Source organism: Electrona antarctica, assembly GCF_951216825.1.
Source record: "Electrona antarctica genome assembly, chromosome: 14".
Lineage (NCBI taxonomy): Eukaryota > Metazoa > Chordata > Actinopteri > Myctophiformes > Myctophidae > Electrona > Electrona antarctica.
Window position 1 is genome coordinate 17,016,771 of NC_136795.1, and position 23,012 is coordinate 17,039,782.

General features: G+C 43.2%; 1 protein-coding gene across 1 annotated transcript in view; it reads left to right on the forward strand.

Annotated features, from left to right (window-relative positions):
- The window catches only part of LOC306936104 (voltage-dependent T-type calcium channel subunit alpha-1I-like), a 363,333-nt gene that overhangs the window by 210,669 nt on the left and 129,652 nt on the right, over positions 1 to 23,012 (forward strand). The window contains exons 7-8 of the mRNA XM_079519541.1: positions 339 to 472; positions 12,908 to 13,005. Coding sequence (XP_079375667.1) covers positions 339 to 472; positions 12,908 to 13,005 — 232 coding nt within the window. The remainder of the gene's footprint in view (positions 1 to 338; positions 473 to 12,907; positions 13,006 to 23,012) is intronic.

Below are 23,012 nucleotides of genomic sequence, written 5' to 3' on the forward strand. Positions count from 1 at the left end.
CTCTCATGAATGACACCCAGGAAAATCCTCACGGTTCATTTTACTCTGAAAGTGAACCATGCAGCTAGGGTCCATTTGGTTCATGTGCTCACTTAATTAGCTTGTAGATTGTTTGTTTTCGGTGAAGAGGCTTGGCGTAGAAAGGAAAAAGGAGTCCCTAGTCAGTGAAGTATATAGGGTGTAAAACAAGTGGTTAATACTGAGGATTTTACTTTATGCAAATGACACCGATTCTCTGGTTAATATGTTTAATACAATGTTTTTCTCTATCTTACTTCCATGTTAACATAATTAACTCTCTCTCACTCTGCCCATTCTCTCTCTCTTCTTTCCCACAGAGTTTTGACGCGTTCATCTACATCTTCTTTGCTCTGGAGATGGTGGTGAAGATGGTGGCTCTGGGGATCTTTGGGGGTCGTTGCTACCTGGGAGACACCTGGAACAGGCTGGATTTCTTCATCGTCATGACCGGGTAAGAGACGATAAGATCAAGCAGCATCACGTCTACCACCAAGGTCTACATCTAGAAATCACAATGTCTTTGGACATTTTGTGTTTTAGGTTTTTTTTTCTCTTTTGTTTTTTAGCCCCGATGTCGTTCATTTAATCCCAAACAAATATCTCAAAATGTACCGGCTGGATTGCCATGGAATTTCCTTTGCACATTCATGTTCCTCAGAGGATCGCCCCTATAGCCTACTGATTTTGGTGACCCTTTCCTTTCTTTGGCCCCTGGTTGTGGAATGACCTGCAAGCCAGACTAAAATTGGCCTTGAAAGTTCCCTTGAGAAGTTTCAAAAGGATCGTCTTAAATGTACAGTCCAACACCTGCACATGTTCTGAGTGTACTAGCCTTCGCATATGCCCATATATTTATTGTTTTTTTTGTTCCCGTCCATAATGTACTTTGTGTATTTGTGTGCAAAATCTCTTGTACCTGGTTATTGTTAGTGTACCATTTTGGAGTATTGTTGTATAGGTTTCTGGAGGTATCGTCATGGATTTATTATTGGCTGTTGTATAACTTGACATGTTCGATGTAGCTTTGAAGTGTAATTTTGTTTCTAATGGTGGCATTAGGCCACCATCTAGTTATCTCAGAATCAAGTTGGCAGATTGTTGAACCTGAGCTCCCTGGGAGTGGGAGATTTACAGTAACTATATGTGAGTTTACCCATGAACCCATATCTTCAGACCTCTGAACCATACTGGTTTTGTTGACCCCATGGCTTTTCCTCTAACGCCACACCAATTTCAAGGTGTGTGTCAGACTCAGGACAAGCATGGGCGACAGGGGCTGCTATACGACTCTTAAGGTGCTGCACACTGCTGTGTTTGTCGGATTAGGTCTTTTCAGACTGGTCTCGTTTAGTTTTGTTGCTGGCCCGTACCCTTGGTATTTTATTTCCCTCCTATTGAGGCAGGAAATGGTATATAGCTGGGAGGGAGACAGTCTATAGGAGGGGCACAGCATATTACTGTAGACATGCTCTGGTGGGTTTTGATGCTATGTCAGCAGCAGGCGTGTGTGTGTGTGTGTGTGTGTGTGTGTGTGTGTGTGTGTGTGTGTGTGTGTGTGTGTGTGTGTGTGTGTGTGTGTGTGTGTGTGTGTGTGTGTGTGTGTGTGTGTGTGTGTGTGGATATATACAGTAGAAAATAACTTGAACTTTTGTTTGTTGTGGTAAATAATAAATGAAAGCAAGGTCACCCTGCTCTGGCAACTTTTCTTCTCCTGCATTAATGAAGGATACAGATTGACACGCACGCACGCACACACACACACACACACACACACACACACACACACACACACACACACACACAAACACAGACACTTTGTCATTTTAATAGGAAACAAAGCAAGCATTAACTGCAGTATTTTCAGGGCGGGTAGATTGATGATGATCTACATTTGGACTTGATGGATGGGAGATCATCCGTGTTTGTGTCTGTAAGGCATACAGTGTGTGTGAGACTGCAGCGTGCCAATTTATGCCTCATGTTCATAGTGTGCGTGTCACGTGTGCGTGCATGCGTGCATGCGTGCGTGCGTGCGTGTGTCAGTTCTCCCTCCCTCTTGGCAGCATCCGTTAGATTAGCATCTAAGCTAATTGCAGAGGGCAGCGCCAGCCTTGCCAGGCAGTCTGCTCGTTAAGAGCACCTTCCAGTACACTGTAACATCCTGAGTGCTCGTTTAACACTCACAGATACCAATGGATGAATGAACACTAAGGATTTGACTGTGTACAGTATCACTCCCTCTCTTCCTTATACTGTACGTACAGTAAATGAACATCTGTCCCTGCTCAACTCCCATACACATACATACTGTACTCCTAGTGTCATCCTCAGGGCCACTTATTCCCTCCCCATTGCCTACAATAAAAAACATTCACGCTGCTGGTTTTCTCTTTCCTATAGCTTTCCGTAAATGTAGCCAAAACACTCTAGAGCCGATCGACAACAACGGGAGGTATGATTAAATCTAACGCGACTATAGCGACGTGACCGCGGTGGGCCGTCTAACACATGATCCTTTCTTAGAATTGGACGGGATGATTTAGATCAAGAGTTATTAACGTTTTAAGATTTTTGGTCTCGTCGGCTAAACAGGGGGGAAACATTTTTGATGATGTCCCACTGTTACGCAACATCGAGCATTGCGCAACAGCCGCTCCTAGGCTGTGGAGCGATGCAATCGGTTGTTATATCTCTTATGTCTTTTGGATAAAACTTCGTCCTGGGCGCTGGGTGTTACTAATTGAAAGGACAGTGAACTTCGTCATGGGCGATTGGGGTGTTAATTGTGAGCGCCTTCCATACCAAGCCATTCTCTAGCCACCATTCTCTAGCCACCTTAACAATGGTGCCCGCATGATGTGACCAGTTCAAAATCGGATAAGATAAGACGTCATTGATCCTGCACGGCAAATTCAGTCGCCAGAGGCAGAACAGCAGTTTAGATACAGTTCAGGAGAAGTGCGTAGGTAAGGCACTGTAAAAACATCACAAAAACGAAACACCATCTCAATAATGAACATTAGTATATGTGTTGAGAACACATATATGAGCATAGGCTACTCTCTCCAATTCTAGTGAGTTTACTGCTGATATTTGTATTTTGAGCAAGGAATTGTAAATAATGTGTTTGTATCCTGTAGCTTCAGTGTAATGCTCAACTTCTGAGAGAAGATGTGCAAAAACAACTGGCATTTAAAATGACTCTGATTCTGTCATCAGACCAACCCCAAAGAAAATAAAATTTGCTGAATACAAGCTCAAAATGCATTGCGTTGTCCGTGAGCTCTCTCTCTAGTCTAGGTCATCCTCAGACGAGCCCTCCATCGTCGCTTCCAGTCACCCCGGTTCTCCATTACATCTGGCCAGTTTGTTGGTATACGTTCTTGAGTACATCCACGTATGTTAGTGTGGGACGTCCTCTTGATCAATGCCCATGTGTTGGTTCCCACAGCACCAATTTGCTGGCTGGCAGTTCTGCTAGTTCTCCTGGCTGCTATTTTCTAGCTCACCCTTGATATTCCCTCATAACATCGTAACCTCGTAACATGTACACTCTTTCTGATGTTAAGTACTGTATACGCAACATTCTGGTGTAGCACCCGTCTAGAGACTTCTGCAGGGTTGGCTTCAGGGTCCAGCCTTCACTGCCGTATAGAAGAACAGACTCCACCGTTGCATAGAAGAAGCTGAGTTTGATTTGGCGTGGGGAGGCTGGAGTTCCATACACTGGTCATGCCGTTCAGGGCTCTCCATGCAAGTGCCTTCCTCACTTTCAGATCTTGCTCGGTTGAGTTGACCCATGAGCCCAGGCCTCAGCACAGTGCCTCCTGTTGTTTCCAGAGGTGGATATTGCGGTGAGATGTTATAGGTGATAACCTCAGTTTTCTTGGCATTTAGCCTAAGGTCAACCATGGCACACTCTAACTCTACTCTGTTCAGGAGAAAAAAGATGATTTCATATTTTATGCAACACGAACAGTCCACTGAGCCCCATAGTGAGATCATCTCTTCATGTGCACATCGAAATCGCAAAACATGTCTTCTTCTATTTTCCTGTACCAAATGGATAGTAAATAGTGTCTATTCTTGTGCATGTGTCGTTTCCGGTCTGAAGAATTCACAGCATTGAGCACACATTCGAGGAAGAAAAGCAGGATGGAAAATAGCTTCAAACAAACTGCACAAGGAAAAAAACCCTGCCACGGTCTGGTTAAAAACACACAGCGCTCTGTCCAATGTGACCGCTGGAACCAGAAACTCAATGTGACTAGACCTCTAGTTTAAATACGGTAAGCCTAGCCAGAGATTAGTCCATCCCTCTCTCGGGGAGCACAGCCGGTCGGTTCTACCAATCAGAACATGGCCCGCAGCACATCCTGTCTGAGAGGCGGGTTCTATTTCACTCACATCTTCTTACATTTATTCATGGTGAAAGACATACATTTTCCTAATTTTGAAACAAAACCGTAATAATGATTTTAAAGGTACAATGAAAACATAGTTAAACATAACGGAAATAAATGAAATTGAACAGACTCTATAATTATTAATAAATGAACTAAACTGTTTAACCCAATAAAGAAAACTATAATCATGAAAATACCCTGTCTTATAGTACCTTGTACATCAGTACGAAATGCACTCACTGGTAATAGTTTCATAACGTTTCAAATTATTCTATAATGACAAATAGATGTTAGGGGCCATTTTATTTAAGAAAGTTCAATATAGAATGTTTAAGTCAACAAGAATAGGTAATTTAACTTATGATTTTATACTTCAGTCAGGGCTGTTTCTGAGCTTTACAGCTCAGAAACATTTTCCCATTTGGTCCTCAAGGGCTGTAAAAACAACAGGATTTAGATTCTTGAGATAAACATTTACAATATAATACTAGCAGTTCTGTCTCTCCGCCCTTCCTGTACCTTTCCCCTGCAAGGACAGTAAAGTGTATTTTTGATTCACACCTCACCGGGCTTCAAAGAGTTCAAGACAAAGGAATTGGGCACAGACATGAATCCGTACTTGTTGTAATCTTGTACTTGTTGCTGGCTTAAACCTGAATGCTTTGTTGTGACCAAAAGGTCTCTTATCTGTTAATCTAAGCATTTTCTTCAGAGAAACAATTTGAAACACTGACTAGTTTGACCATTTACTGATTTAGTGAAAATAGCAAATCTTTGGTTCATTTATATAGAAATTATACGACACATGTCTATCTGGCTCTCATTGACACCGACATTCCATGGAACATTAGGCTCCATAGTATGATCCTAGTGCAACTAATTGTTGGGTACGTGTCCTTACCTTCTAAATAGCCTAGGCAAGACCCAGGAAGTTGTACCTGTACACTGTAAAATGTCGAGCATGCAGCCTTCACCTTGAGTGACAGCTGTCCATCATCTGACAAAACCAAAACATCTAACTTCTACTTATTGATATTTGGTATGTTAGTCCTTAATTGCTATTCACTATTTTATCTGGTTGTATGTTTTTTTTTTAGAAGAACCAAGAAACGTACCTTGCGTTGGTATAGCAATACAGACCTTGAACCTTGAAATTGAAACAGTATACTGCAACAGATGTTCATGAGCATCTGCAGCATAGTGATATGTCCATTTACAGCTGGCAAAGACTTAAATCTGTGTTATTGTAACTCTGAGAGTGTACAAATGGAATTGGTCCCATTTGCTTCCATTTGTACACACTTGTACCGTGTATGTCTGGATCAAAGACAACCATATCTAGCATCATTGATTACAACAGTTAATCTAATGAGTATCTTCACCTTCCTTTGGCGTATAGGCTACACTGACACTCTCACCAAAAACACACACAGACACACTCAAGCATGCACTGCACTGCGCGCACGCACGCACCCACGCACGCACGCACGCACGCACGCACGCACGCACACACACACACACACACAGCCTACCCCTCTGGTCACCACTGGACACACAAAAGCGTGGGCCAGAAGAAAGTCGTGTTAAAAGAACAATTGGGAAGACATGGCTATGGGCAATCACAAATTAAATTACTCTCCCAAACACAGCAGCTTGATTGATTTGGAAGGGGAGAGGCACTTCTTTAGTGAAAACATACACACACCACGCACGCGCGCACTCACACACGCATATATTTTCTGGTACAGACTGCCCTCTCCCTTGTTTCGCCTCTCCTCTAAATGTAACCTTTGTGGGCAACTAACAGGCCCTTGTGCTAAAACACACAACTCTGGAGACAGTGCACAAGTTGCTGAGAGGCCGTGCTCTGAACTGTGCTAGGCCTGGATTACGGGAGGCTCGCCTGGAGGAAGGACGTAACACACCAGAGAGGAGAGTAATATCTTTATTATACACAGTGTGGGTCAGGGGGTCAGGAGAAAAGCAACTTAAATTCTTCTCCCAGACTGGTGTGTGAGACAGTTACACTTTGGTTCAGTGTTAGACCTGCATGGGGAGACCGAGGCAGAGGTGGTTCTCAAATAGCTCCTTCTTGTGTGTGTGCGTGCGTGCGTGCGTGCGTGCGTGCGTGCGTGCGTGCGTGCGTGCGTGCGTGCGTGCGTGCGTGCGTGCGTGCGTGCGTGCGTGCGTGCGTGCGTGCGTGCGTGCGTGCGTGCGTGCGTGCGTGCGTGCGCGTCACATTTATATCTGTAGTTCAGAGTTAGACTTGGGGAGAAAAGGCTGAGGGAGAAGGGTTTAGTTATGTAACCCTGCATGGGTCCGTCCGGTTCTGTTTAGGACAGGTCGTGGTGCAGGTTCCAAAATCTACAAGCTCACAGCGTGTCGCAATGTGATGTGTTGTGAGCTTGCACATCTGCTATTTTAGAAATAAGTTTAGTATAAGTTGTGACTTCTGGGTTTCCAGAACTCAGGGTTAGTAGTACCACCTTCTGAGCAGAGCTCAAATTACGTTCTGAGAACCTAATCTGAAAACCGAGCCGTGGAGTAATGAAATGGAACACATCCAGAACCTGTGAAATGCATGTCACGGCACGCGCGGTACACTTCCTGTACTAGAAAAGAGCCATTTGTTAGTCCTTGCCGTGCTCACACAATGCCCTTCCCTGTCTCCCTTTATCCTTCTGAGGGATTACTAAATACTGCAGGCCAATTACAGAATAAGGTTAGGTGTGGCCCCTTACTCTGACTACAGTAATGGGCTCTATGCACACAGGCCATTTTGGAAAGAAATTGGGCCCCTTCCTTACTTCGTGTTACCGATGATACTAATGAAGGCTCTGTTCCATTCTGGTCAAACAGAGTGCGGGTGCTGCTATTGTGCATGTTGGCTCACTGGAAACACTCAGCTGTGGGTCTCAAAGTGTCCTTATGGGTTCCAAATGGCCCCGTAAGGGATGTGTAACGCTGAGAGTGTACAAATGGAATCAAATGGACCCTTACGAGTCCATTTGGTTCCATTTGCACACTCTCAGAGTTATTAGGGTCCTTGAAATTCAAAACTTTGAGAACCACTGTACACTAAATTGAGTTTTTTAGCTTAGTTTTTAGTTTTCGTCAGGGAAGAAAGTTAGTCAACAAACTTTCTTCGTCATAGATACTCACTGATATCGAGTAGGTTACATACAGTGCGTGCAGTATGTTTTTTGTCTGAACAGCATGATCCAGAGTGTAACTCTGAAAGTCTACAAATGGACCCATGTGGGTCAATTTGGAATACTCCCCTTACCCTTGTGGCCTGGTGTTCCCAGTGGGCGTGGGCAGCCTTTCAACCAGCGCCTTGTTCTCTAGTCATTAGAGCGAGCAGGTGTTGCAGGATTATATCGTACTAGGCTGTGTGTAATATCAGGGCCGCTGGGCCACTAAAAGTACGCTCTGACATTTCCATCAGCCTTCTTCTAGACGATCCTGGTATTTCTGCACCTCAGTCTCCATCAGGACAGGAAACTGGCCCGCCCAAACACGTGCCGACACAAACCTGCACCTGGATATAATTCACAGCAGTGGTGGAAGAAGTATACTCGCATGTTTGAATTAAAAGTATCAATGCCACAGTGCAGAAACACACATATTGACATCAAAATGTACTTAAAGTAGGCCTACCAAAAGTAAAAGTAGCCTACTCATTGTGCAGAATGTCCCATTTCACAAGTTCAAAATCCTTTGAAAATAGCAGATCTATAAAGCTCACGATACGACACATTGTGAGCTTGTAGATCTGCTATTTTCAAATGGCCGAAATATAGGCCTATATTAAATAGCTCGACCAGTGCTGGTTATTTAATTAGGACCCGCTACAGTGGTGTTCGATACGAACTTAACCGGGATGTAGAAACCTCTACTTCAATGCTCTACGAGTTGCTTAGCCATTAGCCAGTTATTCTGTCTCATCTAGAAGACTCGTGCCAAAGGTAATAGAAGCTATTCAAGGTATATGGGTTGTAAAGCCAGATACATTGGTTCGTATGTGTTGACATGTTGGAGATACCGCCTATATACTGTAGGGCTGAAGTGGTTCATGTGTTTTGTAACAATTATCAAAATCTACAAAGTAACTTATAGCGCTTGAGTATGTGCTTGCACATGTGCTTGCACCTGAATTAATTCACAGTATGGTAAATGGACTGCATTTAATTACTGTATAACTTTGTCTAGCCTTTCCGACTCCTCAAATGTAATTTAACCATGAATCTTACACAAATCCACAGAGGGGTGCCCTAGGCATGCCCGGCCATTACTGAGGTGTGCCATTAACTGATTTGCTACTAATCCATGGAGCAGTTAATGGTACACCTCAGTAATGGCCGCACCCCGGGCACGTCTCTGTGGATTCATCTATAGCAGCCCCATATTCTGGGGAGAAATAGCAGATATAGCAGGAAAGTTTTCTGGGCTAGAGGGAAAAAAGGCATAGACCCCTGGGCGACCTGCAGACAGACAGATATAGACAATGGTCGTTTTTAGATTCTCTGGATGACAACCCCTCCGACCAAATTTCAACTTGGCACTGCACATCCCCGGGCCATAGCCACGTGCCCACGTACAAGATGATGGCTATGGCCGTTAGTCCAAGGAGTGTTTTTGTGCAAAACTAATGCTTGCAATGGATTCAGAATCATGAAAACCCCCTAGTTTGACACGTCACATGCTAGTTAAAGCATAATGAAAATGTACCCATGTTTCAACCCCTGAATTTACAATCAACTAATTATTTCATATACAATTTTTAACATGTTATTTGGATCATAAAAAAAGATATGGTCTCTATACTCTTCCAGTTTTAAGATACTAATGATTTAGACCTTGGTCTTATAGGGCACCTACTTTTTCCACTAGTACTGCTTGAAGCACAACTCCTGGGCAAGTGTATGTTCTGTCTTGGAGGAGTGGTAGGAATTTGGTCTCCCATGTTGGAGACCCTGGTTTGACTTCTGTGTAGGACATGAATGGATTGGATTTCAGCATTTAAGTTTAGTGTTTAATTATGAATTAACACTGAGGATTTTACTGTGCACAGCGAGTGGCTCAGTTAGCTACTGTATATTATCTGCACACTTAAGAAGCATATTTTTGCTAAACCGACTGCTGTTGTGAAATTAAAGTGGCCTAATTGGAAGTGCAAAATACTGAGACAGATGAAGCAGCAGTGCAGCACCCTGATGAAAGCGTTGTGGCTGAAACATTGCAGGGGAGAATATGTCTAAGAATGATATCTGAAGGAGATCTGAAGAGAAGTGGGAGGAATCTGTCTTTTTGATTAGTCTAAACCACCACTTTATAACGGGTCCATTTTGTTACATTTACCCTCTCAGAGTCCCATGGATACATTAACACTGAGGATTTGACTTTATAATCTGTCTGTCTGTCTGTCTGTCTGTCTGTCTGTCTGTCTGTCTGTCTGTCTGTCTGTCTGTCTGTCTGTCTGTCTGTCTGTCTGTCTGTCTGTCTGTCTGTCTGTCTGTCTGTCTGTCTGTCTGTCTGTCTGTCCGTCCGTCCGTCCGTCCGTCCGTCCGTCCGTCCGTCCGTCCGTCCGTCCGTCCGTCCGTCCGTCCGTCCGTCCGTCCGTCCGTCCGTCCGTCCGTCTCTCTCTCTCTCTCTCTCAAGTATCCTCCACAGTAACACTGTCTTTCTGCTAATTTCTCTTCATCTCTGTTTGTCTGTCAGTCATACACAGTCTTTAAGTGAACCACAGAGATTATTAGGTTTGAAAACATCAATAAGGCCAAATGAGGTGAACTGGCCAGTGATTAAAGAGAACTGAGACATAGAATACAGAGATGGAGAGAGGAGGCTATTTATTATGTGTAGTGAGCCCTCTTCATAACTCGCTCCCTCTCAAAAATCGATCACATGGAAACAAATACACTTTTCTTTGTGTTTGTGAGTGCACGTGTGTGCGTACTGTCAGGCTGACATTCTCCTATTGTCTTTCTTCAGCCTGACAGCCAACCTGCATTTTGTTTCACTTCATATAACAACATAACAAATTGTTCAAACGGGCGTGACATGGAGTTGAAGGGCTGGAGCCATAGGCAATTCTTTCTTCTCCCTGTTCTCTCAATTTGATTGAGTTTTATTGGAATGCCTGCATATTTTGAGCAGTCCTGAGGACAACCTTTTTTGGAGTCTAGGACTCGGCATATCTATGCGCTCTCTTGAATTTCAAAACAAATAAGTACTATTGCAGAGAGAACAAAACAACATATTTATGCACTAGCCTCCGAGAATGTGTCTCTGAAAAATTAAGATGGTAAATGTTGCATTTACATAGCGCTTTTATCCAAAGCGCTTTACATATAGATTAGGTACATTCACCCATTCCCAGGAGTGGTTGCACCACTCAAAAATATTTCTCATCAAAATATGTTGAAGTACAGCAATACATGGCAACTTGTGGTACTCTTCTTTAATATATTTTCATCATGACTTTTCACAAAAAATAATAATAATAAAGAAAGAGGGGGCATGTGTGTATTATTTTTAAAAAATATTCCTAAAAAGATTGAGCTGGGAACTTCTCATTTGGTCCACCCATTCCTGGGACATGTGAGAATGGTCCAGTGAGAAAAAAGCAACCCTCCATCCCTCCCCCAAAAAAGAATAATGCAGCTATGCCCCAATATATAACAGGCCGATCTGATAAAATTGTCGGCGTGGCACAGACAACTAATGTTTCTCTTATGTGTACTCGTACACAAGATAACGATGAAATTAAGCTTGAATCTCGAGTGCTCAGTCAGTCCGTGCTCAGTCAGTCCACAAAGCTGGTAGGAAGAGATTTAATTTCTCATTCACTTGACAAGTGATGCTAATCTGGCCATCTTAATGAATTAGAATGATGTGCTGTTGAACTGCTATAACTGAACCGTAGGCTATCTGCAGCACAGGTGAATAACTTAGCTACTAGCTCTACTGTTGCTGTTTTCATTTTGTACTGTCCCATACTGAGACCCACTCTAACCCCAGGCACGTATGATGCACGCTCGCACGCATGCAGGCTGGGGTAAGTTGAAGCTGGTCTCCTGTGAAAGTGGTTTGGTTTCGGATCGAGGCACTAACAGCGTAGCCATGCTGTGGATATAGCTAACAAATGCCAAACTCTGACTTTAGAACAATACCCTGAAGCTATGTGAGCTCTTTTCAACACTTTACTAGGCCTGTAGAACGGCCTCTCCTGCCTTTCTCATTTCTCCTCCAGCGTATACTCTCATTCCCCTTTGATGGTTTTTCACAGTTTACAATTTAGAAGGTAGGCACTTAATTTTAGAAAGCTCTTAGAAAGAACAACTTAAAAAAGTGCATGACCGTAAACAGCACGAATAGTCAATTAACAGACGACGGGGAAGTGGGCGATGCAATGCTACAAAGTACCTACAGTAGGAGGCATCAAACCTAGCATCTGTCTAATCTAAATAACGTACTTTGAACATACAAACTACTCCCTTTGCTCTCTATCTACTGTGAGTACCATACTGTACATCTGAAAAAGTAAACTGCATACATCATTTTAACCCCAACTCCTTGTTCTGGGCAAACCATTGGTGAAATGGTACCCCACCTAGGGTATTGGTATTGATGACACGGAGGAGAGAACACGCCCCCAAGTGGGAATCGAAGCCTAGGACCTAAAAAAAAGAAAAACCTATGAATTAGAGGGGGAAAAATACTTTTAAGAAGTAGAGAAAATGTGACGTGTTGTGGGCTTGTAGATTGGCTATTTTCGAAACTTCTCTTTTGGGTCTGGAGCTAAATAAATTGGGAACTGCTGCTAGACGCCTGGGGGACTCAGTTTGTCACTTCTAACCCAGAAAGGAAAGGATTTGCAGGAAATAAAGTGCTATCTGCAGCATTTCATACAGCCAAACAACCGTATGAAATGTTGCAAGCTGTAGCAGGAGCCAGCCCTTATCTGTCTCGATTCTCTGCACAACTGCATTATCACTTCATTCCAGCATGACCCAGCTACTCTTATTTCATCACAGTTAGTGAAGCATATATTTCCATTTCACTGTAGCAAAGCCAGACTAGTATTTGTACTCTGGGTGGCAATTCTGCATTGACAATGACTTTATGTCTCAGTATAGGCTAGACTATAGACGTAATGTTACACCACATAACCCTATCCAACCTGTACTTTATTGGTAAGAACGTCTCATGGCCTCTCATGGACCCTCCAGTGTAGAAACTAGAAGCTGAAGACAGATAATGGCCTTCTTTGACCCTCCAGTGTAGAAGCTGAAGACAGATAATGGCAGTCGTGTTGGTCAGCAAATTAGTGACTGTCTGCGTTCTGGGCATGCAGGACCTATTGCTCCATGTACTGTATGTTTAGAGTCAATTGTCTGTTTTCTTCTTTAATTGAATCAAACATTTTACATTTATTTACACCCCCCCCCCCCCCCCCCCTCTCTCTCTCATTCCAGGATGGTGGAGTATTCATTAGACCTTCAGAATATCAACTTATCAGCAATCAGGACAGTCCGCGTCCTGCGACCTCTGAAAGCCATCAACAGAGTACCCAGTGAGTAGATCCTGTGTGTGTGTGTGTGTGTGTGTGTGTGTGTGTGTGCGTGTGCGTGTGCGTGTGCGTGTGCGTGTGTGTGTGTGTGTGTGTGCACGCGTGCGTGTGCGCGCGTGCGTGCGTGCGTGCGTGCATCTGACTGTGCGGCGGTGGTTCAGGGGTAGAGTGGCCGGATGGTAAGTTGCCAGTTCGAACCCACGGGCTCCCCCAGAGTTAGTGTCGAAGTGTCCTTGGGCAAGATACGCTCTGGATTAAGAGCGTCTGCTAAATGCCTAAATTGTAAATTGTAAATTGTAATTGCTCTTGATGTGCTGGTTGGTGCCTTGCATGGTTTCCGCCACCATTGGTGTATGAATGTGTCTGTGAATGGGTGATGTAATGCACAACCTACAGTATGTAAAATATAAATGCACCATTTACCATTTATTTATCAGCATCATAGCAGCGTAGTACCATTCACAGTGCATGTGGAAAGGTAGATGAGCTCATAGAATACATTCTAACTCTTCACCGGCTACTGATTTCCTGTTGCCTTGGCAGACGGCTCCTGATCATTGGAGGAGGACCAGTTGTTAGACCAATCAAGCTAGTGTTAACCAGGTGACAACGCTCACAATTAGTGCTGTATAGTGCCATGTGTCATGCACTAGCCATGTCATGCTAATTGTGTACTAATAAATTATAATTATAATATTAATACATGCGTCCTCCAGACAGGCAATTGATATCTTTGTTTTGTTGTTTGTTTAGTACATATCACCACACTCAGCTAACACAAACTCCCAAATGCTTTGTAGGATGTTTTATTGAATTTGAATCAACCAGACTGAGATAAAAAAAAAAACATCAAACAAATGTGAACATCATTAGCACTATTACAGACACACATATTACACACGGATGGGAATTTGATCAGCATCAATGATGTTGAGACTTCTCTACGTCAGTAATCATCAACCTTTTAATTTCGAGGACCACCAGTTTGATATGCATTATGCCACAGACCACCATTTCATATGATCTTTACCACACGGCTCCATAGAGGGTATACGCAAGCATGCGGTGAGTTGCAAATCGAGTGGCAAAGTGAGTGGCAGAGTGAGTTTAACGTCGTTTTAACATCCAGGTATGATGATGATGTCACAAGCATACCCTCTATAAGAGATAGCCATGTATAAATGCCGAATAAGCAGAACTTCTTATGCACATCACTGCCAATACGCTAACTTAGTACTGACGCACATTTATTGTGTGTTTATGTGTTTCGGATTTTCTGAGATATTCATACATTTAGAATGGTGCTCAAATCTGGCTAAAACCTTGCCTAAATCTGGAGTGGACGATTAATCTCACAGGCTGGCCATATGAAGTCCAGTATCCCCATTAGAGCCACGTTGGTTCCTAACTATCAATAATGTAGCCGGTGACCCCCTGAAAACCCCTCGAGCCCCCGGACTACATCACTGGTTCTCAACGTGTGGCCCCGGGACCCCCAGGGGTCCTTGAGGATTTGCGGTTCTCACTTATGATACTAAAAGACGTCTACAGACGTCTTATCAAATAAAACCGTAGGAGGCCTAGGACCTCTGGACACGTCTTAAGGCATTTTATATTGATTCATGTAGGCCCAGACCCTAAGTTTACATCTGGCTAGCTCTGGAATATGCTCGTGCTTAGTATACAAGCCATGACGCGAAAATGTAATTGGCCTCGGCCGTTGACTCATTGTCTGTTTACCTTTTTCAGATGCTTATATCTCAGAATCTAATCCCAGATTCTAACCAAAACGAGTGTTGTTTACAGCCGATAGTCACGGTTGCAACTTGCAAGGTGTATGTTTCTAGTGGTTCATTACTTTGATATGCGATCCGATATAGATTTAACATTGGTGGCTTTCAGATTCGGTTGCCTCAAGCAAATCCGCTCAGAACGGAAGGAACACTGGGAGACTGCTACAATAATTAATTAATTAATAGCGGGCAACATGAGTGTTAACTCAGAGAGTGTACGAACTATTCCATTTCCATTTGTATACGCTCAGTTAAATTAACACTGAGATGAAAATGGTATCAAATGGGGGTCTGTTGTCAAATGAATATCAAGCTGGTGGTCCTTGACATTGTAATTGTGCAAACTCTACATGATGACAGAAAGCACAAACAGGTCATATATCTTTGGTGAACAAGGCACAAACATATTGAATCTGTCTGGTACGTCACTCTCTCACTGAGAGAGGCTTTTGAATCATTTTGCAAAACAGTACAAGCACAGATGGGAAAATACATAAAAGCCCATATTATGATTAATTCAGTGGGGACGGATACCATTAGTGACCTCAGACAGCACGTTCCACCATGTTTTACAGAGGTAAGAGCATATTTAGTCTGCACTGATTCATCCAGAGTAACGGTGGAGATAAAAGAGCACAGATGAATGAGCCTATAAGATGACGGGGCAGGCCAGTCAATATGGCCATACAGGAGCTGCTGTATAGCTTAAGGGCTAACAGATTTAATAACAAAACAAAACATTATAACTGCTAAGAAATGGTTCTTGTGTGTGTGTGTGTGTGTGTGTGTGTGTGTGTGTGTGTGTGTGTGTGTGTGTGTGTGTGTGTGTGTGTGTGTGTGTGTGTGTGTGCGTGTGCGTGTGTGTGCGCGTGTCCACTTTTGCTTTGGCAATGTAAACGTATGTTTTCCCATGCCAATAGTAAGTTCACACTGGGAGACTGCTGCTTTGTGATTGACAGTGACACAAATTACATTTGGACATTTGATTTTCTTGCTTGGTAGAGTTTAAAATACATCCCTACAACCTCAACAAAACCTGGAAACGGTGTTTCTTCCACTGTGTTTTTTATGATATTCAGTCAGACTCTCTCTTCGAGATGAAAACCATTTATTGCACTTTTATATTGCATTGTATTTGACGGTGCGTGTATGCTCCCATGATGCCCCAGAGCAAATCTGTCAACTTCAAAATTCACTTTACTTGTCACATCCCAAGTTTACATGGGTAAAAGAGTGGATTGAATTACATTTTGTACTGTTGACTACAAATTGTAGTAACAGCACAGACATAATAATAACAGTTTGGGGGGAAGACAAAGCAATATAAAATATAATAGTATAAAACACAGTCTCGGTGGCCTTGTTGTAGTGTCTGCCTAGAGATTGGGAGGCCTGGTGTTCAATACCCAGAGAAAATCAATAGGAATCCAGTGTGCCTTTCTGCCTGCCTGGCACTCAGCATCAAGGGTCTAGGACTGGAGGCTTGGTCCCTGCAACATACTAGTGTCATTTCCAGGAGGCGTACTTGCACATCAAGCTGCTTCACGCTACAGAAACAGGAGATAAGCTCCTGGCCATATGGGCCATATGGGCCATATGGCTCGGAAACCATTCCTTCCCAAGGCTACTTACTTACCTCTGTCTCTTTTTTTCATGTCTCTGCAAGTAAGAGACATCCCATAGCATCAGCTATCAACTATGTATGAGTTGTGCTGGAGTGGAGAATATCCACGGTCATATACTATAGCGATAGTGCCAGTGTAACGGGAGCTTATATTATGATTGACATGGCGACTGGGCTCAGTGCCTGTTCAGCAGCCTGACAGCCTTGCTGATGTGGAAACTGTCCCTTAAACTCGCCTCACACTACTGGAGTTTCTTGTTTTTCATCAGGTTCATTTACACTATTAGAGTTACATAAAACCTCCAAGGAATAAGGATGATGTGTACACTTTGCTCTCACCCACAGGGTGATGGGGTAGAATCATTTAAAATGCCTGTGATTCTGAGGTGTGAGACAAAGACAGAGAGAGCTGGAGTGTACCGTATGTACAGTATATATATCACACACAACTTACACAATTTTGTCTACAAAGCACAGTTTGCAAGTAGATTTAAAAATAATTGTGCATTACACAATTTCTGCACGGTGGCCCTGTGTGTGTGGGTGGTTGGCGTGTTGCCGTGCTTGTGTGTGTTTTTCCCATAAGACAAGACCCGCCCAACTGTGTCTATGATTGGATTTTTTTTAAAGCAAAAAGTACATCCGTTACAGTAGCGCGTTACTTTGTAACACTTTTGTCCATTATGCTGGTGATTGGAGAACATTTCTACAGACAGAGAGAGAACGATGTGAGAGATGTTGTATGGGATACAGTGTCTGCTTATGTGACCGTATGTGTTTGAGCATGAGACTGGCTCGATTGCTCCATCCCCTGCCCCCCCCCACCTCTCATCCCCTCTCTCTCTCTCTCTCATATACACTGTACGGTACACTCCAGCTCTCTCTATCTTTGTCTCACACCTCAGAATCACAGGCATTTTAAATGATTCTACCCCATTGCCCTGTGGGCGAGAGCAAAGTTTACACATCATCCTTGGAAGTTCATGGAACTCTTAGTGTAAATGAACCTCTGACGGTGTGTGTATCCCACATCATCACATAATGAACTGAACCATGTTCAATCTCATACATTTCTAATTGATTGAATGTGTAACGCCTGGGATTCAAAACGTTCCCGTCGGGAAGGGACACTGAAGACACCTTAACACAATCTAGGCCAAGACTCGAGATTTCTCGTATATAGATGAGAATTCTCGTCTTTTGTTGATTTCTATTAATCCAGAATTACTACTATTATATTTACCATATTTTATAGTGGTGTCAAAAAATATCGATATGAATCGATAATCGATTTTAACATTAACGATACGACTACATCGATGCACGTGTGTCTGGATCGGTCAAAATAGCGTCTGGATCGGACGTTGGTTCGATCCTAAAGTTGTGAATCGATATAATTCAACTAACTGCGGGAAAAACACAGATGTACAAGCCCAAAGCGCTGTGCATTGCGACGGGTAGATAACTTGTAGATCTGCTACTTCCAGCGCAGGATGGGCGCATGCTTATGACGCTCTTTAACTTTGCATCAGCAGCCAGCGACAGTCACAACAGCACACGAGCAGCAGACGGGGTGCACAGGCACATCCGACACAACTTTATTGCACACATCTGTGCTTTCATCCACGCTTCCATAGCCTTTTAAATCTTATTTCCCATCCACGGGCACAAGCAGTGATATCAACAGCTTCCACCCGATCTGTGGTGGTGTTCTGTTCTGTTCTGTTCTGACGAGGGAAGCTACTAGCTAGTAGCTAGCATGGGAGCTAACGTTAGTTTAACTTCCATATAGTTAGGAGTCCTCCTTAATAACACTATGTACTTTCCATCCGTTCCCCAACCCCTCACACTCGCTGCTGCGTTTACACGGGCAGACACAAAGACGAATGGGAATATCATTTGGAGCTTTAACAATGAATGATAGACTGTATCGTTGCGTCTGCCCGTGTTTAATGGTCAGGGTTTCTCTGTCCACAGCAGGCAGTCAGACCTGTCAAACTATGCACTTCCAAAACTCAGAGACATGTCACCACCTATAAATTCAAACCCACCTCTGGAATATTGCTATAGCTTTCATTTATTTTATTCCATAGTCTTTCTTAGTTTTTCTCTAATAAAGTTGTTTTTATTTGTTTTCTCATGTTCTCCTTGAAAAGTGTCTTTAAGTACTCAGAGAAGCATATAAATAATATTATTACCACTATTATTATTACTACTTGTTTTATTGCCTATGCTTATGTAGTCACTATTCATTGATTCACTCATATCCAAATCCATTTGAAAAAAAAGCTCACTGCTCAGGTCAAATAGGCCTATTGATATGTGATTAATTGAGATTAATTAATCAATCACAAAGCCTCCAATTAATTAGATGTTTTTTAATGAAGTCCCAACCCTATTCTTTATAGATCTAGCTTCAAATAAAAAATCTATAGAAGGTTAAATGTGTCAGATTGCAACGTATCGTATCGAATCGAATCGCATCGCATCAAATTCCATGAAGTTCCACAAAATCGAAATCGTATCGATTTGGACTGAATCTAATCGAATCGAATCGTTCTGTATATAAAATGTATCGTCCCCGAATCGCATCGTAGCCCATGCGTATCGATACGTATCGAATCATCTTGTAAGGGAGAGATGCACACCCCTAATATTTTAGCTTCCCGTAGCTAGGCAATGCTTGCTTCCACGGTGTTACGTCCTCGAATTCCAAAAACAATGTGCATGCGGCCGCGCACGCGATCTTTAGCGGAGTTTTCTCGGAATCAGATTGAGGTGATATTAGGTGAGGGATGATGTTAGGAGCTCAATAAAAAAATAGCGCAACCTCCCGGTTAGCATATTAGCGCTTCTGACGCTAGCGAAGGTGATCCACGGTGGCTTTTTCATGCATTCTGTTGACACTGGTGCCGGAGTCAATGGTGGCATGGAATAAGCCCCCCCTCGCCAAACCTCCCCCTAATATCTAATATCTAATATCTTCCCCGCTAGGTCGGGGAAGATATTAGCCTTCTCCAGCCAGAGGCTCTGAGACGCTTTGCTACAAATGCATCCTACAGACGTGTTAAATCTTCTCTCCTTAATGGCCATGATTTGCCTTTTAGGTGAAGATAATGACGCTGTAAACCTAACCTATCAATATTTAAAACAGCCTGTGCACTAGTAGAGCTCATTAAATATAGATGTTAATTGAATTATATGGTGTAAGTGGTTTGGTGTGCAGGTTTGTGTGTGTGAGGTACAATTGATCACTTGTGTGATCAATTGATCACTTGTGTGATCAATTGTGTGTGTGTGTGTGTGTGTGTGTGTGTGTGTGTGTGTGTGTGTGTGTGTGTGTGTGTGTGTGTGTGTGTGTGTGTGTGTGTGTGTGTGTGTGTGTGTGTGTGTGTGTGTGTGTGTGTGTGTGTGTGTGTGTGTGCGCGCGCGCAAGACTGTTCCTTTCATCTTGTGTTTGCTGGCTTCTTTCTGTCTTTCTTTCTTTCTTTCTTTCTTTCTTTCTTTCTTTCTTTCTTCCATCCCCATGGGACTCGTCTCCTTCCTCCCTCTCTCCTCTTCCTCCTCCATACCGTCCATCTCTCCGTCTGTCCACCCAATTAGTCCTAATGGGAGTGTGGTGTTCTAATGACGAAGCCCCCCCCCCTCCACCCCCCAGGGGGAACAAGCACATTTAGACTGCAGCCTCCGGCCGCCACCCGAGACAATCAGCAACACAACCGCTCTGCATCACACAACGACACAGAAAACACATTAGCTACAAGCAGATAGAGAGACACACGGGCAGATCACACAGACAGAGATTGCTATAATCTTTAATAACCAGGCTGCAGCTTGCAACAAAACGGTTGGACAAAGGATTGGATTCGTCCACCGCAATGTGCATAGACTCGCTGGTCTTATTAGTCAAATTTACATACATTTCTTTGCATCTAATATTATGTCCTCATTATGACTGCTCTTTTTTTGTATTTTGCCACATCTGAATACACAAATCTGATCAAATTAAATGACAGTTGTGGACAGTCGGTCCTAAAAGCTAATTGAAAAACAATTCTATTTAAACAAATCTATCTAATCTTTACCTGCAGTCTTAACCCTGTAAGACCCGGATACATTTCTACTTGCAAAAAATAGATTTCAACCTTACTACTACTTTGTACTACTAGGACTTATGTTCAAAAAATATGTTCAAAAAAAAAAAAAAAAAGTTTAATGAACATTTTATGCAAATGTATAATAATTATTAAAATAATAATAATAAATTAATAATTTACATTCGGTGGATATCTTTCACAATAATACATGATACATGTTCTAGACATTCTAATGATCACACAAATATATGTATTACATGCATTTTAGTTACTTTTATCAGGGTTAAAGATTAAAGGTCATAGGTCAATTTTGATTAGAAATTGCACTGAGTCCAGAGATTTTGAAGTGGTGTAAATTTGTGCCTCTGTGGGGGGTATTTATATGCAAATATCATGACCAATGGCATTGCAAGACTAAACAATGAACATCAATGATGATGTTTAGGTGAAAAAAAAGACTTAATTGTCACAATGTGCACGATGGCTTCTTCTGCTGCTTTTGTAATTGAGACAAATTGTCACAATTTGCATGTGGACTTTTCTGATTCATTCCCTTCCCATGCAACTGATTCATTCCCTTCCCATGCAACTGATTCATTCCCTTCCCATGCAACTGATCTGATTCATTCCCTTCCCATGCAACTGATTCATTCCCTTCCCATGCAACTGATCTGATTCATTCCCTTCCCATGCAACTGATCTGATTCATTCCCTTCCCATGCAACTGATCTGATTCATTCCCTTCCCATGCAACTGATCTGATTCATTCCCTTCCCATGCAACTGATTCATTCCCTTCCCATGCAACTGATCTGATTCATTCCCTTCCCATGCAACTGATTCATTCCCTTCCCATGCAACTGATCTGATTCATTCCCTTCCCATGCAACTGATTCATTCCCTTCCCATGCAACTGATCTGATTCATTCCCTTCCCATGCAACTGATTCATTCCCTTCCCATGCAACTGATCTGATTCATTCCCTTCCCATGCAACTGATCTGATTCATTCCCTTCCCATGCAACTGATCTGATTCATTCCCTTCCCATGCAACTGATCTGATTCATTCCCTTCCTATGCAACTGATCTGATTCATTCCCTTCCCATGCAACTGATCTGATTCATTCCCTTCCCATGCAACTGATCTGATTCATTCCCTTCCCATGCAACTGATCTGATTCATTCCCTTCCCATGCAACTGATTCATTCCCTTCCCATGCAACTGATCTGATTCATTCCCTTCCCATGCAACTGATTCATTCCCTTCCCATGCAACTGATCTGATTCATTCCCTTCCCATGCAACTGATTCATTCCCTTCCCATGCAACTGATCTGATTCATTCCCTTCCCATGCAACTGATTCATTCCCTTCCCATGCAACTGATCTGATTCATTCCCTTCCCATGCAACTGATTCATTCCCTTCCCATGCAACTGAGAGCATTTATTTTTCATTTTCTAAACTGTCTGACTATTGTGGCATTAACTTAACGTCTCTGTTCTGGGCATATTGTATTAGGCAAACATATGCAAACATTTGGCAAAAATACCAGATCTATCAAGATCTATCAAGATCTATCAAGATCTATCAAGATCTATCAAGTTCTGTCTGTCTGTCTGTCTGTCTGTCTGTCTGTCTGTCTGTCTGTCTGTCTGTCTGTCTGTCTGTCTGTCTGTCTGTCTGTCTGTCTGTCTGTCTGTCTGTCTGTCTGTCTGTCTCTGTCTCTGTCTCTGTCTCTCTCTCTCTCTCCCTGTCAGTCATCCTCTCAGCAGTGTCCATACTGTAATCTTGTAGTATTTGTGAAGCATTAACCTCCTGCTGAAATGTCTTTATGCTTTAAACCCATGCAGTGTGCTACCTACAAACACACAAGCCACACACAACTACACACAGAGACAAATACACGCACGCACGCACGCACGCACGCACGCACGCACGCACGCACGCACGCACGCACGCACGCACGCACGCACGCAGGCAGGCACGCACGCAGGCGCGCACGCACGCACGCATGCACGCACGCACGCACGCACGCACGCACGCACGCACGCACGCACACACACTCACACACACACGCACGCACTCCCAGGTGTCCCAGTGCGTGGTTCTTTCTTTGATCTCGTCAGTCGCAGTCGGTCTCATCCGTCTCTCTCTCTCTCTCTCTCTCTCTATCTCTAGCCCAATCATGTGTCATTATCTTCCACTAATCACATCCCAGTATGTCATCACCATGGGACGGGCCTTCCCACGGGGGATGAGGTCATTATCCTCCGACAAGGGGACACTTTTGCCTTCCTGTAATCAGCTTCCATCCAATCTCGCTGGAGACCCCTGTGTCCTGACTATATACTACACTAAACTACAGCATTATGTTCATGAGATTGGCAGCCGTGCGTGCGTGCCTGCTTGCGTGTGTGAGTGCGTTTGTGCTTGCGTTTGTGTATTTCACTCATTCTGCGTGGTTCTGGTGAGGTTAAACACTTTTCAAGCTCTATG